The 18,625-nt window shown below is 38.7% G+C and overlaps 2 protein-coding genes across 7 annotated transcripts in view; both read left to right on the top strand.

Annotated features, from left to right (window-relative positions):
• LOC106962276 (regulator of nonsense transcripts 1-like) overlaps window positions 1-9,374 on the top strand; it is a 27,995-nt gene extending 18,621 nt beyond the window's left edge. For 2 of the 3 annotated variants that reach the window (XM_015056580.1, XM_015056581.1), the window contains exons 17-24: window positions 1,461-1,617; window positions 1,866-2,008; window positions 2,140-2,314; window positions 2,422-2,503; window positions 4,007-4,168; window positions 4,246-4,496; window positions 6,260-6,379; window positions 6,520-9,374. In XM_015056580.1, the coding sequence (XP_014912066.1) occupies window positions 1,461-1,617; window positions 1,866-2,008; window positions 2,140-2,314; window positions 2,422-2,503; window positions 4,007-4,168; window positions 4,246-4,496; window positions 6,260-6,376 (1,087 nt within the window). In that variant the 3' untranslated portion in view covers window positions 6,377-6,379; window positions 6,520-9,374. Of the gene's footprint in view, window positions 1-1,460; window positions 1,618-1,865; window positions 2,009-2,139; window positions 2,326-2,421; window positions 2,505-4,006; window positions 4,169-4,245; window positions 4,497-6,259; window positions 6,380-6,519 lie in introns of those variants that run through there. The other variant, XM_015056582.1, reaches the window with a different exon arrangement.
• A 145-nt stretch (window positions 9,375-9,519) lies between these two features.
• LOC106962277 (homer protein homolog 3-like) overlaps window positions 9,520-18,625 on the top strand; it is a 42,640-nt gene continuing 33,534 nt past the window's right edge. For 3 of the 4 annotated variants that reach the window (XM_015056587.1, XM_015056584.1, XM_015056585.1), the window contains exons 1-5: window positions 9,520-10,000; window positions 10,110-10,158; window positions 14,049-14,205; window positions 17,230-17,361; window positions 17,479-17,583. In XM_015056587.1, the coding sequence (XP_014912073.1) occupies window positions 10,136-10,158; window positions 14,049-14,205; window positions 17,230-17,361; window positions 17,479-17,583 (417 nt within the window). In that variant the 5' untranslated portion in view covers window positions 9,520-10,000; window positions 10,110-10,135. The remainder of the gene's footprint in view (window positions 10,001-10,109; window positions 10,159-14,048; window positions 14,206-17,229; window positions 17,362-17,478; window positions 17,584-18,625) is intronic. The other variant, XM_015056583.1, reaches the window with a different exon arrangement.

Genomic DNA, 18,625 nt, shown 5'->3' with positions numbered 1-18,625 from the left:
TCCCCAGTCTTCCTCCAGACTCTGGCACCTTAATTTCCTTTGGACCACTGAGCAACAGTCCAGTGCTGCTTCTCTGTAGCCCAGGTCAGGCGCTTCTGCCGCTGTTTCTGGTTCAAAAGTGGCTTGACCTTTGACCTGGGGAATGAGGGACCTGTAGCCCCTTTCCTGCACACGCCTGTGCACGGTGGCTCTGGATGTTTCAGTCCACTGCTTCCCCCAAGGTCTGGAACCGGTTCTTCTCCACAATCTTCCTCAGGGTCCGGTCACCTCTTCTCGTTGTGCAGCGTTTTCTGTCACACTTTCTCCTTCCTACTGACTTCCCACTGAGGTGCCTTGATATAACACTCTGCAAACAGCCGATTCGTTCAGAAATTTCTTTCTGTGTCTCACCCTCTTGCTTGAGGGCATCAATGATGGCCTTCTGGACAGCAGTCAGGTCAGCAGTCTTACCCATGATTGCAGTTTTGAGTAATGAACCAGGCTGGGAGTTTTTAAAAGCCTCAGGAATCTTTTACAGGTGTTTAGAGTTACTTTGTTGATTCAGATGATTAATTAGGTTAATTGCTCGTTCAGAGAACCTTTTCATGATATGCTCATTTTTTGAGACAGGAATTTTAGGTTTTCATGAGCTGTTTGCCAAAATCATCAGTATTAAAACAATAAAAGACCAGAAATATTTCAGTTGGTGTGCAATGAATCTAAAATATGACAGTTTAATTTTTATCGTGACATTATGGAAAATAATTAACTTTATCACAATATGCTAATTAGGGTTAGGGTTAATTAACCCTAACCCATTCATAAAGACTTATTTATGTTCATGACAGGAGTTATGTCAGTCTTATGTACACCCCTTCAAATAAAGTGTTACCAAACATTTTTACTTGTTTCTGAGCTCATTCAGTAATTTAGCAGCAAAAAGGGTTCTTGAATGATAAATGTTTTTGTCAATGTATGTTTTTTTGATTAAAATATGATTTATTTGTATTTATTAATTACATATCTTCAAATTAACTTGATTTAAAGATTTTAATAAAGTCCCACCACTGGAGTGAAGTTATGCTTGTTGATGCTTCAACAAGATGACTTTTGCCACTTTAGTCAGGTGTTATTTTCTACGTAATATAAATATATAGTGCTAGTAAGTCATTGTGTTAATTGCAGTTTATTTGTACATGTATTAAGTTATGAAACCTATAAAAACATCAACATTAGTTATGTCTAAAAATATAAAAATAGCCCCCAATTGAGGAATGAGGATCTACAAAGGAAGATGTTGGGAGCTAGACAGAGCTGCTTCAGCCACTAATGCTCCAGATTATAGAATAACTGCCATTAGACGGAAATAGAGCTGGATCACAATTACCTGTATTGTTGGTGAGAATGTTTTTGGACCGCTTCAAAAAATTAATGGGTGAAATAATGACATTTTTTTTAAGATGTCTGTGATGTCTTTGTAGAACTGAGGCTGCCAATGTGGAGAAAATAACCACAAGGTTACTGAAGGCTGGGGGTAAACCCGACCAGATTGGCATCATCACTCCCTATGAAGGACAGCGGTCCTACCTGGTCCAGTACATGCAGTTCAGTGGCTCCCTCCATACCAAGCTCTACCAGGTCAGCTCAGCTGGGTTTTCACTTCAGAATTCTGGAATTAGCTTTTATCATTTTTCAGGACTGGATAAGCATGGGCACAAGAAAATGATGTATGGGATAAAAGCAAAAACATTTGCACTTCCTTTGTTCATTCGTTCGTTCATAAGTTCCTACATAAACAACCAAGTTTGAATTACCACTGTTTGCTCCCTGAGCCAGCAGAAATGTCATTCATTCAGCTGAGTTGGTAAACTGCTGCTTCATAACAGGAAGTGGAAATCGCCAGTGTGGATGCCTTCCAAGGCAGAGAGAAGGATTTCATCATCCTCTCCTGTGTGAGAGCCAATGAGCACCAGGGCATTGGCTTCCTCAATGACCCCAGACGTCTCAACGTGGCACTCACCAGGGCCCGGTACAGCACCACCACTTCACACTGAACACTTGAACTTTGACCTTCTTCACAATAATACTAGTAGCATCATGTCATCATCCTGTCCTGTATGTGGTGTAGGGGTTATTACTATTTCCTCCAATGTGATGCAGATACGGAGTGATCATTGTGGGGAATCCGAAGGCCCTTTCCAAGCAGCCTCTGTGGAACCACCTGCTCAACTATTACAAGGAGCAGAAGGTTCTGGTAGAAGGCCCATTGAACAACCTGAGAGAGAGCCTCATGCAGTTCAACAAGCCACGGAAGCTGGTCAATGCCATCAACCCGGTGAGTTAAATGTGTGTTCATGGCATTCAGGCTTCCTCACTGGATAGGGCTTTTATAACTGGGTGCAAATGTGAGATATAGACAGTGGACATGTTGTTTGTTCCAAGGGTGGCCGCTTCATGAGCACAGCCATGTATGATGCCAGGGAGGCGCTGATTCCTGGCTCTGTTTATGACCGCAGCAGCAACGGTGAGAACTTCTTCCCGCAGAGCACACACCTTCATTGTCAATGGAATGTTCAAAAGTTGTTGATACTTGGATATTAATTGTCCAGGCTCTGGGGTGGCAGATATAGAATTGTATTTACATATTAAAGATTTCGATGATTAGACATTACATTTCAGAACATTTTCCACCAGAAAACCTGACCTTGCATGTTTTTAATTGAGAGATGATGTACCTCAGATCACCTGTTGCAGGCTTCTGTTTTTAATTTCACAAGAAGCTTCACAAGGATGAACAGAAATAAACTGAATGCAAAACTTTGAGTCTGTCTTCATCTGACAATAAAACCAGTGAACATGTTGACTTCGGTTTGAAGTCAGGAGATAGCCAAGATATTCCACATATCCATGCTACAACTTGTGACTCATTTCATCAGAACATGTATCCGTTGGTGAAACAAGATTTTATTTCCTCTAGACACATGTTTCAAGTCTTTGTAATGAAGCTTGCAGATAGCCATAGAGAGAGTTCATCTATTAAACTCACTGAAGATGAATACATAAACTAAAAGCTGGATCATTTTTTTTATACGCATTTGTGAGCCTGCCTCTTTATTATTAAATTGAATATAATTTCAGATTTTTGTATAACTTTTCTTCAGGTTAACTTAGAAAGTGAGCTATTATTGTTGCAGGTTAATTTTCTAAACTACAAAAAAGTAACTGTTAGGGAAGCTCAAATATGAAAAATTAGGCTGATATCTGATAGTAACACCGGTGTTATACCAGATTTACCAATAGTTTATTTTATTTTATTTTTTTATCTGATTACTCGATTAATCGTAAGAATAATAGATAGATTACTCGATTACTAAAATATTCATTTACACAGCCCTATATAGAATATTCACTGAACTCCGATCCAGAGCTGCACAGCATTCTGGGTGATATAAGCAGAAAAAAGGCTTTTGATCAGGGGTGTCCAAAGTTGGTCCTTGAGGGCCAGCAACCTGCGGGTTTTAGTTCTCTCCCTGGTTTAACGCAGCTGAATCAAATGATGGCTCGTTAGAAGCCTAAGAAGAACATTGACTTGTTGAGGAGGTTGTTCCTGCCACCAGGGAGAGAACTCAAACGTGCAGGATGCCGGCCCTCGAGGACCGACTGAGCTTTAGATGCTCAACCTCTTAGCTAAGCAATTTTGGTGACATCAACTAACTCACTCACTAGTTACCTATTAACAACCTATTGAATAAGTTGCACAGCAGCAGTTTCAGGTTTTTGCCACTGGGCTTAAAAAACATGGAATGAAAACTGGATAAAACACAGTAGGTCAGGCCTCCTGTTTGGCAGTATTTCAGATATTTTAAACATAAAATGAATTGATAATTATCAATATCAATTATCGATACTGACTGACATGAAATGCTTATATCGTGATAAGTTTTCTGTCACATCATCCAGTACTAAAAACACATGAATACTGTGAAGTCATTTGAAAGAAGGATAAACACACTGTTTCCCTCTACAGGCCGACCTTCCAACGTGTACTTCCAGACTCATGACCAGATCGGTATGATCTGCTCTGGACTCGGTCCAATGTCGTCCATGAACATTCCTATTCCCATCAACCTTGTGATGCCTCCTATCCCTCCACCTGGTTATTTAGGACAGCTGAACGGCCCCTCTGGAGGTGAGAGGAATGTTTCTGTCAGTCATGGCCAACTGCATTGTTTAGATCAAATCACTTTACCTGATTCTTATGTTGAGGTCGTGGTGAAAGCACGAAGAATAAATCAGCCAGCACAGGCGGCAGTGGAACTCGAGGTGCTCGTCAAAGAAACCGTGGAGACGTGGGAATAGACGGAGTTCAGCACGGAGGTCACATGACTGGCAGCCAGGCTAGCCAGGACCAGGGCTCCCAGCCATTCTCCCAGGGGCCCCTCACACAAGGCCACATCAGCATGAGTCAGCCCTCCCAGATGAGCCAGCCCGGGCTCTCCCAGCCTGAACTGTCACAGGTATGTTCACCAATCCTCTCTATGTTGTCCCTTCTTTCATTCCTAATTGTTTAATTGTTCTTCCTTTAGACATGTTGTCACCTTTATTGTGGTTTATGCATTTCTTGTATGCTAAGATAAAATGGCCATCTCTGCATGTCTGCCGGCTTGGCCATTGATATGTTTTGATTTACAAGTCTATTTTTATATTTCATCTTTGTTAATGGATAAAGAACAAATAAGACTTTAAAACACTTAAAACAAGTTATAACTTGGGGAAACAGGATTTTTATAGATACCTGCAAGTACGTCATTATCTTAATCAGGAAATTATTAGACATACAGATGAGCAGGAACCAGTACTTACAGAAATACTAACAGCATATCAGGCAAAATCCAAAACAAGGTATTATATCACGGTTATACAAGGGATTTATGAGTAAAAAAAACACTCAGAAATGTGTTTATGAGTGTTTTGAATTTCCCACTGTGCGATTGGGAAATTCAATTCCCAATTGAATTTGTTTTCAATTTCCCAATTGAAAACAAATTGGGAAAAGGAAAGCAAGATGGAATCACAGAAGAAGAATGACACAGTTACTGCATGACCGTTTGGAGATGTACCAATTTGTACTCATAGAGAGAATTTAACTGGAGATGCCTGCTTAGATTTTTTTATAACACTGAAACAGAAAATTTCTTGTACCAGGTGGGAGCCTAAATGCTGGAGGCAATGTGGAAACACAGAACCCAACCACTGGCATATATCCTGGGATTGTACAATTATAAGACATTATTGGATAGAAATGCACAAAAATATTGAAAATATCTTGAAAATAAGAATACCTTATAAATTCGCTATCCTTATTCTAGGTAACACATAATCCCTATCTGACAACACAAAATATCTGTTTCAAATACTAATTACAGCTTGTAAAAAAAAAAACTGTCACCAGGCGCTGGCTCCACCTTTTGCCTCCCACTGTAGAAGAATGGATAGTGTGCTAATGAAATCTATCAGATGGAAAGATTAACATTTTTAATTTGTTTTCAACTGAACAAGTTTACTATCTTGTGATCCAAATGAGTGTTGTATGTCAACAAAACAGAATATGCAAGAATCCTAGATTGTTGAGAATTAAAAAAGAGAGGGTTCATTCTTCGGAGAGTGTCTATTTGCTCTATAATTTACTTATTGTTATATACATAAAAGTAACGTTTTTCCAAAATAATACCCCCTTGTTCCATCTTGTTTTGTTTTTGTAAATGGAAATGTAAAGAGAAGAAATTTTGTATCTGATCAGACTGAAATTTTGCCCTTGTAATTTTCTCAATACCTCAACAGTAAAGAATAATAAAAAAATTGTCTGCTGTGTGAATATAACCTTAAAACACGTCCACATTTAGATGGTTCAAAGAAACTGTGTTCGTTGTCTTATTTTTTTCATCTGTACTTATGCTGCTGCAAAAGATGGATAACTATTATACTAAAAATGTGATTTCTTTTTAGTGCTGTGGATGTTTTGGCAAAGGTGTGGTTGAGGGTTGGACGGAACAATTTTAAATTTCATTATTTTATCCGGAGAAACTTTTATTTTCCTCAAGACACAAGCTGCCTGTTTGAATGAATTAAAATTATATTTTAAGGTTCCACTGTACATGAAACAAACTGAGGTTTGTTCATTTCCCTGTTTCCAGGAAGAGTTTTGATGTATACATGGTTAATTCCTTCCAGCATTGAAAATTTTAAAAACTAACCATTTGATGTACTTGTCCCATTCTAGGACAGTTACCTAGGAGATGAATTCAAGTCCCAGTTTGATGTGGCTCTGTCCCAGGACTCCACATACCAGGGGGAACGGGCCTACCAACATGGAGTGACTGGACTGTCCCAGTACTAGAATGTGAGAAGCATCAAATTCTGTCATTACTGTTAATCACAGCAAATAACACAAGATTGTTCTTTTGTAATGACTTATGAAAGTTTTTTATTTTGCTTTAAAATTAATTTCATATTTCCTAACTAGCATGTTATGTGTGTTTGTGTTTCAGGTTGCTGGAACAGAGACCTGCCTGAAGCTTGGTTTGTTCGTATTTTAATCCGGGTAATAGAAAAGGAACAAACATGGATACCCGTTTTCCACTGCTACAACCGAAGCACCGCTGTGTGAGAGACGAGGAGACCGTGAGAAACCAACCAATCAGAAGAGTGAGAGCAAAAATGGGAGTAGAGCTGGACGGGAGGAGAAGGAGACTGGCATGGCATGAGGAAGCACGGCTGCACACAGGTGAAGACGTACAGAAAGGAAGCCGCCGTCCTCAGAGCAGTGAGGTCCGTCAACTGGTCAGGGAGTGGGACAGGTCTACATGATGGTGGACAAGTGTGAAGGGGACAGTTATGTCATTGTGTCCCTTAACCTCTGAAGTCCTCCAGGAGAGGACTTGGAATCTTGCACCAAAAGCTGGAGAAGATCTGTCTCACACTAAACTCCTCCAACATGGGATCTTCTGGGAGGTGGAGTGAGACAAAATAAATGGAGACATAACTCCAGAAGCAGTCGTTATGGCAACTCTTTTAAACCCAACGCTTGAAACAAAGCATCTAGAAGAAATATTTGGCATTTCAGGTGGGCTCAAAAGTGTTTGTGCTGCTGTGCTGCAGAGTTGTGACCTTTTAAGGCTGCACACACACACGGGTCACCCGTTTTATTTCCTTAACTTTGAGAAATCTTACAGCTTCCTAAAGAAGTGTGTTCAGAGATGTTTGCTAGTGTATCTTGCCATGTTTCAGAGCATGTCTGCTTAAGAACAGGTGGTTATATTAGAATTGAATAAAAATACCCCCAATAATTTCAGATCTTAGTACCGTAATACAAAAATAGGCACCGTAAATGTTTGGAAGTGTCATTTTTTCCCTCTGGTTGAACTTAGTAAAGCAGTTCAATTTATTCTGAACTCCTAATTATCCTTCTGTTAAACCAAGTTAAGTGAACTGTACTTTACTGAGATTCCTCTCGCGCCAAAAACCATGCAGTGAGGTTTCCACAGTTAAAGTTCCTGAATAGGAGAAAAGCATGAAGATGTGTAGGGGAAAAAGTGAGAACAAATTTTCTTTCATGCTTTTAAACATAAACCTGACTTTAAATAAATTACAATGCAAAGTCTTCAAACTCCATCTTCTACCATGACAAACTTGATCAACATTAAAGCTGCAGAATGTAACTTTTATTTAAAAAAAAGTTGTTGTTTTTTTAGATATTTGTTAAAACTAGTAACGTTTTTGAAGACAAAAAAAATTCATTAACAGTGAGGGGCAGTTCAGCAAAATTTACTCGCAGGTGGACGCCTTTTATGGAATACATAAAATCTTTCCCTTCATAATGTGTAGAATGATTTAACTGACCCATCATGTGATTAAGTTTAATAAAAAAGGTCAAATACTATTACATTTTACCTCGACAATGCCGCCTCCCACCCCCTTATTATTTTATTATTTAGGTATTTATCTGTTCATTTTTTCTCATTTGTATGTCAGTATGGTGATTTCTGTTCATTAAGGGGAAAAAATTGGAGAAGTTATGCAAGTTTTGCAAAATGTATGTAATGTCAAATGTATAATCTCCTGACGAACAAGAATAAAAAACTATCACCAGTAATGTAACAGTATAATATGATAAAGATAATCTGTGAAGCTCCTCTTCCTTTTGCCAGTTCTCCAAGTTCTAACCAGAAAATGTGCCACTCAGAACCAATCAGTGCCAGGAGGGTCTCAGTGCTGTCAATCATAGCAGTGTAATGGCTGCTCACACCCTTACTCTCTGCTAGGCTACAGCTGGTTCCCCACAACAGAGCCTGCCATGAACGATCAGGCTAGTTAGCATGGCCACTGCTGGCGAATGAATGTTTTTTTCAGTAATAAGTTGTTTCTCTGCCAATAGCATATTGAGCAGTGTGTACATGAGGATGATTGACAGCACTAAGACCCTCCTCCTGGCTCTTATTCATTATTTCTGACCAGAAGCAGTGCTTTTCTTTGGATGGCAATAAGAGCACTGGAGGTAGTTGGAGAAGCTCAACCTTTTATTATACGTCACATGTTAAAATGTTACAAATATGTGAAAAACAACATAATTTTGTAAAAGTTACATACTGCAGCTTTAATCCTGCTGTAAGATTAAAGATATTATGAAGTGCTAATCGGTTGAGATCTGTTATAGTTAAAAATGACTGACTTTTTATTAAATGAGCTTTTTTATTTATTCTCTGACCCAATGTTTTCCTTTTTGTGTTTTCCCAGAAATATAAAAAGTTAACTAAAAGTGTGTCATTTCCCAGCATTAGTGAAACTTACTCTTGTAAATTCCTATTACACTCTGGCTCAACTTGTGATACGTGTATTTTTTTAACCTTTTGACCACACGATTAGTCATCTTTGCACTGAAGGCTATCAGTTAGCCAACCTGATGTTTGTCTTAAATATCAGTTTAAACTCTTGAACAAGCCTAAAGAATTTATGAATTTTGCCGGGGTTTTTTTTATTCTACAGCAATGAACTATTTAGTATCTTTCATTGACATTACATCCGATTTAGAATTAAATCCTGTTGAGTCAAATGTACTTACTAGCTCTCATAATGCATTACATCTTTTTCATGAACAGGTAATGAAACTTTCAACCGTGTTTTGAGTTTGATTGATCCTAAAAACCACCAATAAATGATCACACAGTAACTTACTTCCACAAGTAACATCTGCATGTTTTAGTAGGAACAGAACACGATCCCTCGCCGTTTTTTTTTTTGTTTGTTTTTTTTTTTTTTTTAAGAATTAAACCAGTTTTGTTTTGCTTCTTTAAAATCTGCTAATCATGACGAATAAAGTTTCTCTTGATTACTCTCATCATGATGCTCTTGTTTTATTGAACAAATTAGCAAATATATTTCAGGAGAAGCAGGGTGTGTGATGTCCCACATGGGCTGCCTGAGTAGCTTTTGGAGGGCGTGACTTTTCTCCTGTGCGCCGTCAAACCTTGGCTCAAACAAAGCTGCCCGAGCACACGGGGGCGCGCCGCGCCGGCTGCAGGCAGGTTGACACACTTTCCTCCTGCTCTGCTGCTTTACACATGCAGCTGGAGAGGCTGTAGTCCAGACGCTGCACGGCTATCGGGCGCTCCGACGCTGACTGGATAAAGAGCTGAACACTGCTGCAGGAAACCTGAGAGCTCCGGCTAACAGGACGGAATTAGAAAGAGGAAAAGCAGAGAGCGGATGTGTGTTGTTTGACCTGACTGAGAGCTGATCCGGAGTGTGGGCTTTGTAGTCACTGAGGTCAGCTGGAAGTGTGATTGTTCCGTGGACAGCGGGTACTAACACCTAAACGGCAGAGCAGCTCCGGGCACTGAAGCTTTAACCCAGAGAATAAAGCGGGATTAAGTATCTGGTGGCTTGGACTGAAAGTCGGAGACGGACTGACAGCGGCGGCTATAGTTGTTAGATAACATTCAACAAGGTTTCCAAACGAAATGGGGTAAGTGTAATAGTGCCTGCACGAGGAGAACAAACTAGAGCTCTATTTAACTGAAGACTGTAAACCTGCTCCATTCCTCAGACTAAATCTGACTGTTTTGTTTTTACAGCAAAGGAGTTCCGGTCACCTTCTAAGATGTTTCCTCACCACAGAGAAAGGTAACAAAGTTTTTGAACCTCAGTGACCTGATTCTTCAGCAGATTTAAATCTTGAGGTTTGTTGCCTATGTAGGATGAAAAGCCCTGCAATCCATACCTTAGAAATTACCTACCAAGTTTTGGACTTGACAGTACGGAAAACATTTATCCGTCCGCTGCTGCCGTCGGAGAGAGAAAGACAGGTGTGTGTGTGTGGACGGGGTGGGGAGGGGGGGCAAGGATACTAATACGGGAGCACGCCGAGAGAAGGGTAGCAGGGTATAAAATACGGTCAAAACGGGAGACAACAGGTATGTCTATGAGACTAGGGGACACTGTTAAATCGCTCAAGAGTTCCTTATTTTTAGAAGATGGGTGATCAGCCGATACTTCTATGTGAAACCAATCCTATCCACTGATCTTTCCCTCCACATAGGTCTGAAAATCAGTCAATGTCTTCTTTTGCTGTGCCATGAGAGCTGACTGACCGACAGACCCGCCCACCAGGTGGGCGTTCGACAGTAGTCATCACACTGTTGCCAAATAATCAAATTTGTACAATATTTAGCAACTTTTCAGACAAAAAAGATCATATTTGCAAAACTCTGATTCGGCAGGTCAGGCTTTTGGAAGAATGGAGATCAACCAGAAAACTGCAATGAGTGAACCCTGAAGTAAAACAGTTATTCTGATGAATATTTCTCTGTGTTAGATTAATCAGATACATTCTGATGATTTTGCTTTCAAACTGAATCTAGCAGTGTTCTATTTACCCCCCTCAAACTCGAAGGTTGATTCTGACTAAATCAGTCATCAAAATGACACTTTTACTGAACATTTTCTTTGGTCTAATCCCATAATCTTGAGATAATTCATAGTCATGGCTGTTCAAAGAATATTTTTTAAATTTTAAATTAAGAAATCAATCACTTTAATTTTCGTGTTTTTCTCCCCACTTGCCCTGATGCAGAATTTCAGGAACACCATATTGAGGAGCCCATTGCCTACATATATCAGGGCAGATTTGCTTTACAGAAACGATACATGGAAATGCTATCCTAATTGCTTGAATGTCCATAATATCAGGGTTTATCTGACATCAAAGTAGACAAGTTGCTTTAACAAAATGTGGTTTTGCAACACGGCAACTTGTTAAAGATTAGTTGTTTTAACAACTTGTTAAGACATGGGGTTAACGGTTTGTACAAATATCAACCCCCTAGACAATTTGCATAGGTGTGTTGGTGTGAAAGTCAGAGTATGTGTGTCAAAGTGGATGAATGAGTGCTAACTTGATACTTGGAATTGCAGATATGTTACAATGGTAAGAAGAGTAGAAACCTTGCAGCACTCAGCCCACAATAGCAGCGAGGGGCAGAAAGCTCTGGCTCTCAGATTGGCAGTCAAGAACTGAAGCAGCAGCCCAGGTCCAGAGAAGGCCAGGGAGAGATGCAGGGTACCAAAGCCTCCAACCCAACTCCATCTCTATATCCCTCAGCACAGTCTAGCCAACAACCTGTCCATCCCAGTGGCCAATTGACCACACAAACCACTGGCAGCAGAACTGGCCACCACTGAGAATGAGGTGGCCAACATAAAGCACTTTTGGGTCATAAATATGACCACTCAAAATGGTTTACACGAGAGCCACATTCACCTCACAAACAAATATGCAGATCAGTAGGCAGGTTGGGGTTAAGTGCCAGCCCCAGGAGTACATTGACAAGTGGTAGGAGGATGCTGAAATTAAACCTACAATCTTCCAATTGTAGAATGACTACTCCACCCACAAGATTTTTGGATAAAGCTCTGACTTATGGGATTGTCTATAAATGCCCACTGACAGGCAAAAATAACACAGTTCTGTTGGGAGAAACCCAATCATTTAAAGATCCTGCACTGAAGTAGTGTCCTGGTTTCAGTAATTACACATTTAAGCTCAGCACATCAACTAGATAGCTGACTAAAATGAATGAGCAGCATCATCTCTGTCATGTTTTTTTCTTAGCAATTTACTTTGTTAAAACGGATTAGAAATTATTTATCTTTTTTTTAAGCATATATATAGTTATTATGCCAGAGTAACTAAAAACCAAAAAACAAGTAATCTGATTAAGCAAGCCAGAAATTATAAATCATCAGTCATGGTGGAAGGTTGATATAGAAGAACTATATGGATCTGGTTGATTAAGTGACCTCAGATTAACAGCAGCACATAACATTTTTACATTATGTCATTACTTATCAAAAACAGAAACATATGAAAACCACTGCTCATCATGCAGTAGTTTTTACAACTTCAGTGAAAAGTGTACCCACCTCTGTTAAATTACCAGGGTTTAGTGATGCAAAATTAAATCATGATAAATTAATTAAAACATTTGATCGCATATAATGGGACATTAACCCAGTGATTGAATTTAAAGGTGAATACATCTAATAAATCTGTTTTTTAAAGGTGTAATATCCATATTGCATTACCTTAATTTATTATTTTATTAAATTTAATTTTGATTATATTTCAGCTTTCAGTCTTCTTTGGTAAGAGTCTATTACCATCCCGTACCTGGACTTGACAATATGAACCCACTTTACATTTTAAAAGTTCTCCGCTCAGATTCTGGGGACCTTGTTTCCTCAGCCCTCCTTTAGTAGAGCTGGGGAAGATTTGGTTCTCTGGACTCTGGCTGGGTTATTAATAAAAAAGAAATATTTCAGTGAAGGCATTCTTCCATTGGTTTGGATGCATAGTTTTAAACTTGTTATGCTGAAATAAATCTCTATCCAATTGTTGGATATCTAGGAGACAACTGAATATTTTGGGTCAAAAGTGAAAGATTTTAGAAAGATCATTGTCCTGTTGCTGACCAAGTTTGGTCCAAGATTTAAATACCAGAGACAATGTCACACTGGATTCTGAAGACTCTATGGTTAGAAGATGCTTATGTTTGTGCCTGACAAACAACTGCAAATTATTTATTGTCCACCACCCTGCATGATACGTGGCAAGTGTTTGATGTTCTCACAACATGAAGCTATGCATTATGGCCAAAGTTGGTGCCATTTAGCCAGATTTTGGCTAAATGGCACCCTCTTTTCTGGACATAAAGAGGGTCCAGAAATCTTAAAAGTTTATTCTGTTAAAATCTTGTTTTCTGTTTTTTGAACCGATGGCCAAGTACTGGGGGATAAAAAAAAAAACTTGCAGTTTCCTCATATTATTTCTCAGACTGCTGAGCATAAAAATTGGTAATTTGATGATTGCTGATATCTTTCTTTTTTGGAACTGTATACACAACTGAATCCAAATAGTCAGAAAATCTGACAGACAGACTTTATTGTCATTCAACTGTACATTTAGAATGTACATCTTGACTGAATCAATATGAATGCGATAAATGTCTTTTTATACGACCTAGAATTAAAATAGTTGGGGTTACGGATAGCAGCATGAATAAATGCTCATGAGGGAATACTGAAAAAGTTTTTCATATTAATGAGGAAACAACCCATCAACACCATAAACATTGTAGCTTTGTACCTAATTTATATATTGAATATTTTTTTCCAAACCATTCTAGGTGCAGCTCAGACTGTACAGAGTGAGAAGCTAAACATTATTCAAGTGAGCTAACAACATTATTTGCTAGCTTCCTTTGTACAGCTGGTGAGTGGTAGAAAAATAATTCCAGGGGAAAGACAGGGTGGGAAAAGGGTCTGATCCAATGCACACACATATATTAAGTTTTTCTCTTAAGCTAAAAAGTGAGGATGTCAGAAGGTTTTTGCAATTGCTTTACTACTCTTACCAACATTGCTTTCTGTGCATTATACTTTTTTTGTTTTGGCTCGCAAAACTTTTCTCTTTTTTCTTCACAATTTCAGGATCCTTCTTGTCTTCCTTTCTCCAGGGAGCAGCCGATATTCAGCACTCGTGCCCATGTTTTCCAGATTGATCCCACCACCAAGAGGAACTGGATACCTGCTAGCAAGCATGCTGTGACAGTGTCCTTCTTCTATGATGCCAATCGCAATGCCTATCGTATTATTAGTGTGGGTGGAACCAAAGTGAGTATTAAAGACACTATAATTAAAAGAAAATTGTCATGGTAATATCCTTATAAAGTGACTTTTTTGCTGGATCTTGGAAGTTGTCTGGTGACATGGGTGGCCTGTCAGCATATGAGCTTCTAGAGCTCCTTTCCTTCAGGGATTTGGATTATGAGGAAGAGGTCACATCAGGCACTGGGGGGAGGGTCTTTTTAGCACCTACTATGACCCATATTTCTACCTCTCAGAGGGCAGTGTGGGATGATGATCTGTAGCCAACACTCTTCTCTGGCGCCACAGTAATCTTCAGTGCTGCTCTGGCTGTCCAGGAGGTTATGCCAAACATGTCACAGCTGAAATGTGGAGTTTACATAATCATTTCTTATGGTTGGTAAAACAGGGAGTAAAGCTCTGGAACTTTTAATCTGTTTCAGGATGGTGATCTTAAAGATGATGTGGAAACCTTCAGGAGTAGAGTATGACTATTTCCACATTAATAAACAAAAACTGTATGTAGGTATAGAAAATTTCTGCTGGGCATTTATCATTCTTTATATAGACATAAATCTGTCTGTCTTGCTCTGAATGTAATATTTCATGGTTATGGGCATTTAAAGAGGAAACTAACTTCCAATGGAGAGTGGAGTTTTCTCGTATCCATTAGTGTATGCGTTTCTCAGAATTGAAGAATACAGCTAATATGAAGTTTGTTAGGGCTGTTTTACTATAGAATTTAAAGGGCTGCTGATCATAATCTATTTTTTTATTTTCAGTGAAGAGTCAGTATAGTCTGATTATATGTTTGGATTGTCCTGTGTACCTCAAGTTTTTCTGCAAATCATTTTCCCTGGTAGATTATTATTATTATTATTATTATTATTATTTATTTTACATTTTAAGCAGGTGTAGATGCTGTTTCCTCCAAAGGGATTGCTATAGGTAATACATTGATTTTAATGAATCTGTCAAATATGGATCATATTTGTATGTTAAAACTTATTAATGCCAGGCAGTTATGTCATTTAATATGATGTTGCTAAACATACATTGAGATGACCCTGCATTCCTCTTGTTCAGGTAAGTGTTTCTGGGGACAGTCCCATTGTCCAAGAAGTAAAGATGTAGAATATGTTTATGTTTATGTATTTGGCAGATGCTTTCACTCAAAGCAACTTACAAATGAGGATATGACAACAAAGTTTATATCAAACCTAACAATAAGCTACCTAATAAAAAGACAGACAGCCAGGTTCTTTCAGGGATGAAAGTGTACCAACAGAGCACAAGTAGAAAGGGAAGTGCAGGAATTGTGTGGTAGAGGGGTTGGTACAAAAGTAGTAAATGCTCTCTGAAGAGCTAGGTTTTCATAAGGTTCTTAAAGTTAGACAGGAAAGTTTCTGTTCTAGTAGCATTTGCTAGGTCATTTCACCACTGTGGAATAATGCAAGAAAAACGTCTGGATTATCTTAAACATTGTGTAGGCACAGCTAGCTGATAATTACTTTGATATAAGCCCTTGATATAAGCCAAGTCATGATATAAGCCCTTGCAAGAGCATTTAAACATATAGGAGTCACTTCTTTAAACATAATGTATGCTAACATCAATTACTTGAATTTGATGCAGTGTAGACAAGGGAGCTCAGTGAACAAATGGTTTAAGACGGTATGTGGTGCCATTCTAGAACCATCTGCTGAGTTTTGAGATCACCATGCACTGCACCAGGAGCTGGGTGGCGTGTTTGTGAAGCCTATGTCTAACAATGCAAAGCAGCATGATTGAGTGACGTAGTCAATAGGATCTTTGAAGGTCAGTTGGTTGCTATTAATGGCACCAAAGTTTATAGCCACCTTAGATGGAGCAGAGAGATTGGGATTCATTTTAAACGTAGATATTGATCTATAATTCAATCAAATGTATTGATAAAGCACCAAATGACGATGGATATCATCTCAAAGTAATTGGCAAAATAAGTCCATTTAATTTCAATCATACAGACATAGCCACCACATTTCCATTTGATCCTAGTTACCAAATAATGCAGTTAAATTCAGGTTACTATTCAGTTAAGTGCACCAATGAAGACTTCCCAGGAATTTTGCCCTTGTGTTAAAATGAAGTATGAATTGTCCGGTGTGAAGAGATGAAGAAGATTGTTCTTGTAGCCCTGGTAGTTGTGAAAAAAATTACCCCTTTCATTGACAATTCTGAAAAGGAATTAATTTTAAATATTTAGCCAAACTAGTCTTATTTGTAGAATATCATCTCAGATAGCAGTTCTAATTATTTAAATTAGCTAATATTAGCTGATAATGATAGAGTCACTATGTTGCCAAAAAGGGGAGACAATTCAAGTCAGAGAGTGGTCCTTCAGTGTTTCTTAGAACCAACTACATTCAGTTTTTAAATCCAGGTATAAAAATAAGTTTTCCAGGCCACCCCTGAAGTTCCTTAGGGAAACACCCTTAAAACATTTTGAGTGTTTTCACACTAATATTTAAGTGATTTCCAGACATGACTGGCTGCTGAGGATGGATATCAGTGCCACGTGTGAATCGGATTGAGGCAGAGTGCAGTGGAGTCAGGTTTCAATAATAATAAAAAAAGTTTTAATTTCCTGTGTGTGTATATAACCAGCAATATAAAATTCACCTTACTTTCTTGCCATTTACATAGGTTTTAATAAAGACCAAAGTGTACAGGAAATCAGATTTAACATGTTAAGGTTAAAGACTTAAAGCAATCAGCTGTCCACAGCCATCTGTTTTTCCATAAAGTGTTATTGCTGCAAATCGTTGACTCAAAGAGTCTGGGTTTCCCGAAACCAAAAACATTTTACCAAACTTAATAGGAAACTGAATCTAACTGTATTGATTGATAACCAGAAACAATTTTGTAAAATGCCTTGCAAAGACTTTTGTTTTTAATTGGTATAAATTGATAAACTGAATTGAAATTGAACTGAATTATTGACTGTACCATTTTTGTTTTTGCATCTGAATCTCAGGTTCTTAACCTGACTTATCACCTTTGCATACCCAGGCAATTATCAACTGCACTGTTACACCAAGCATGACATTTACTAAGACATCTCAGAAGTTTGGCCAGTGGGCTGACAGCAGAGCCAATACTGTCTATGGACTGGGTTTTGCCACAGAGCAGCAGTTGCATCAGGTATATTAAACAAAAATCAAACCAAGTATAACTGTCCTCTCATTTTCCGTGATTTGTCATCAATCATAGTTTTGAATTAATTAACTAAATTGTTTGAATTTTTTTTTTTTTTTTTAGTTTTCAGAGAAGTTCAAGGATGTTAAAGATGCTGCTCGATTGGCCCGAGAAAAATCTCAGGACAAAGAACTAGCCAACACAGCTCTCACAATTGCAGCCCCTCAGGTGAGTGTTGCCCTTTTCATTCAAAACTTGCAAAAATAATAAAAAGAACAATCCTGAAAAATATCTTTATCTTATGCTAGAGCACAAGCTTACTGTAATTGTACCAAAGGAAGGCTGGAGAGAGTGGAAAGAAAATCTAAAGAAATATGAGCTGGGTCACTTGCCTCAAAGGAAAGTGAGAGTGAGGAAATCTAGGACAATGATAAAATTATCATCTGCTACTCAGCAGGACACTACATTTGCATTTTGTACTTTCAGCTGCCCAGAAGCCTCTTAGAGTAAATCATCAATAAAAATGTTGGCTACATCTGGCTTTTGATCAATAAAAACTGATTAACCACAGTGTATTTCCGTTTGGCTATAGAAAAACTGTCAAATTATGTTTAGCTTCTGTGACTAAATTTAATGCACACAAAAAACAGCCAAATATAATCCCCTAACCCATGAATTGCCAGCCAGAAGGAGTGCTCCAGTTAAGGTGAAATTTGGTAGAAGTGATGGTGTTGCTAGCAGTTTCAGGGTCCTCTGATAACCAGAACAGTAAGTGAAGGTCACCAACAAGTATTGTAGACTTGTTAAACGGCAAGATCAGGTAGACTTATGGTGGGAAATACTGAGTATGTGGGATAGTAAGAAATCACAGTGAGTTCTCACCTACTCAGATTTTTCTGTGGAGTGCTACTCGAAATTATTCACAAAAAATCCACCCATTCACTCATGTTTAATTCTACAGTATTTGAGAAGCTGAAATACCTTAGTACAACTCTACTTGACACACTATCCATCCATCCATTTTCGGTACTCCCTTGTCCCTAGTGGGGTCTGGAGAGTTGCTAGTGCCTATCTCCAGTGAACGTTTTGGGCAAGAGGAGGGGTCAGCCTGGACAGGTCGCCAGTCTGTCATAGGGCAACACACTGGCGACAGACTGGCACACACACACGCACACCTAAGGAGAATATAGAGAGACCAATCAACCTGACAAGTCATGTGAAAGTAGTTTTAAATTCTTGGGGGTACTATGACAAAAATGTGTGTGTGTGT

The sequence above is a fragment of the Poecilia latipinna genome, unplaced genomic scaffold, assembly GCF_001443285.1.
Source record: "Poecilia latipinna isolate Pla-1442-1.1 unplaced genomic scaffold, P_latipinna-1.0 Scaffold1393, whole genome shotgun sequence".
In the NCBI taxonomy this organism is placed as follows: Eukaryota; Metazoa; Chordata; class Actinopteri; order Cyprinodontiformes; family Poeciliidae; genus Poecilia; species Poecilia latipinna.
Note: the sequence above shows the minus strand (reverse complement) of the source record. Positions and strands in the feature narration are given on the sequence as shown.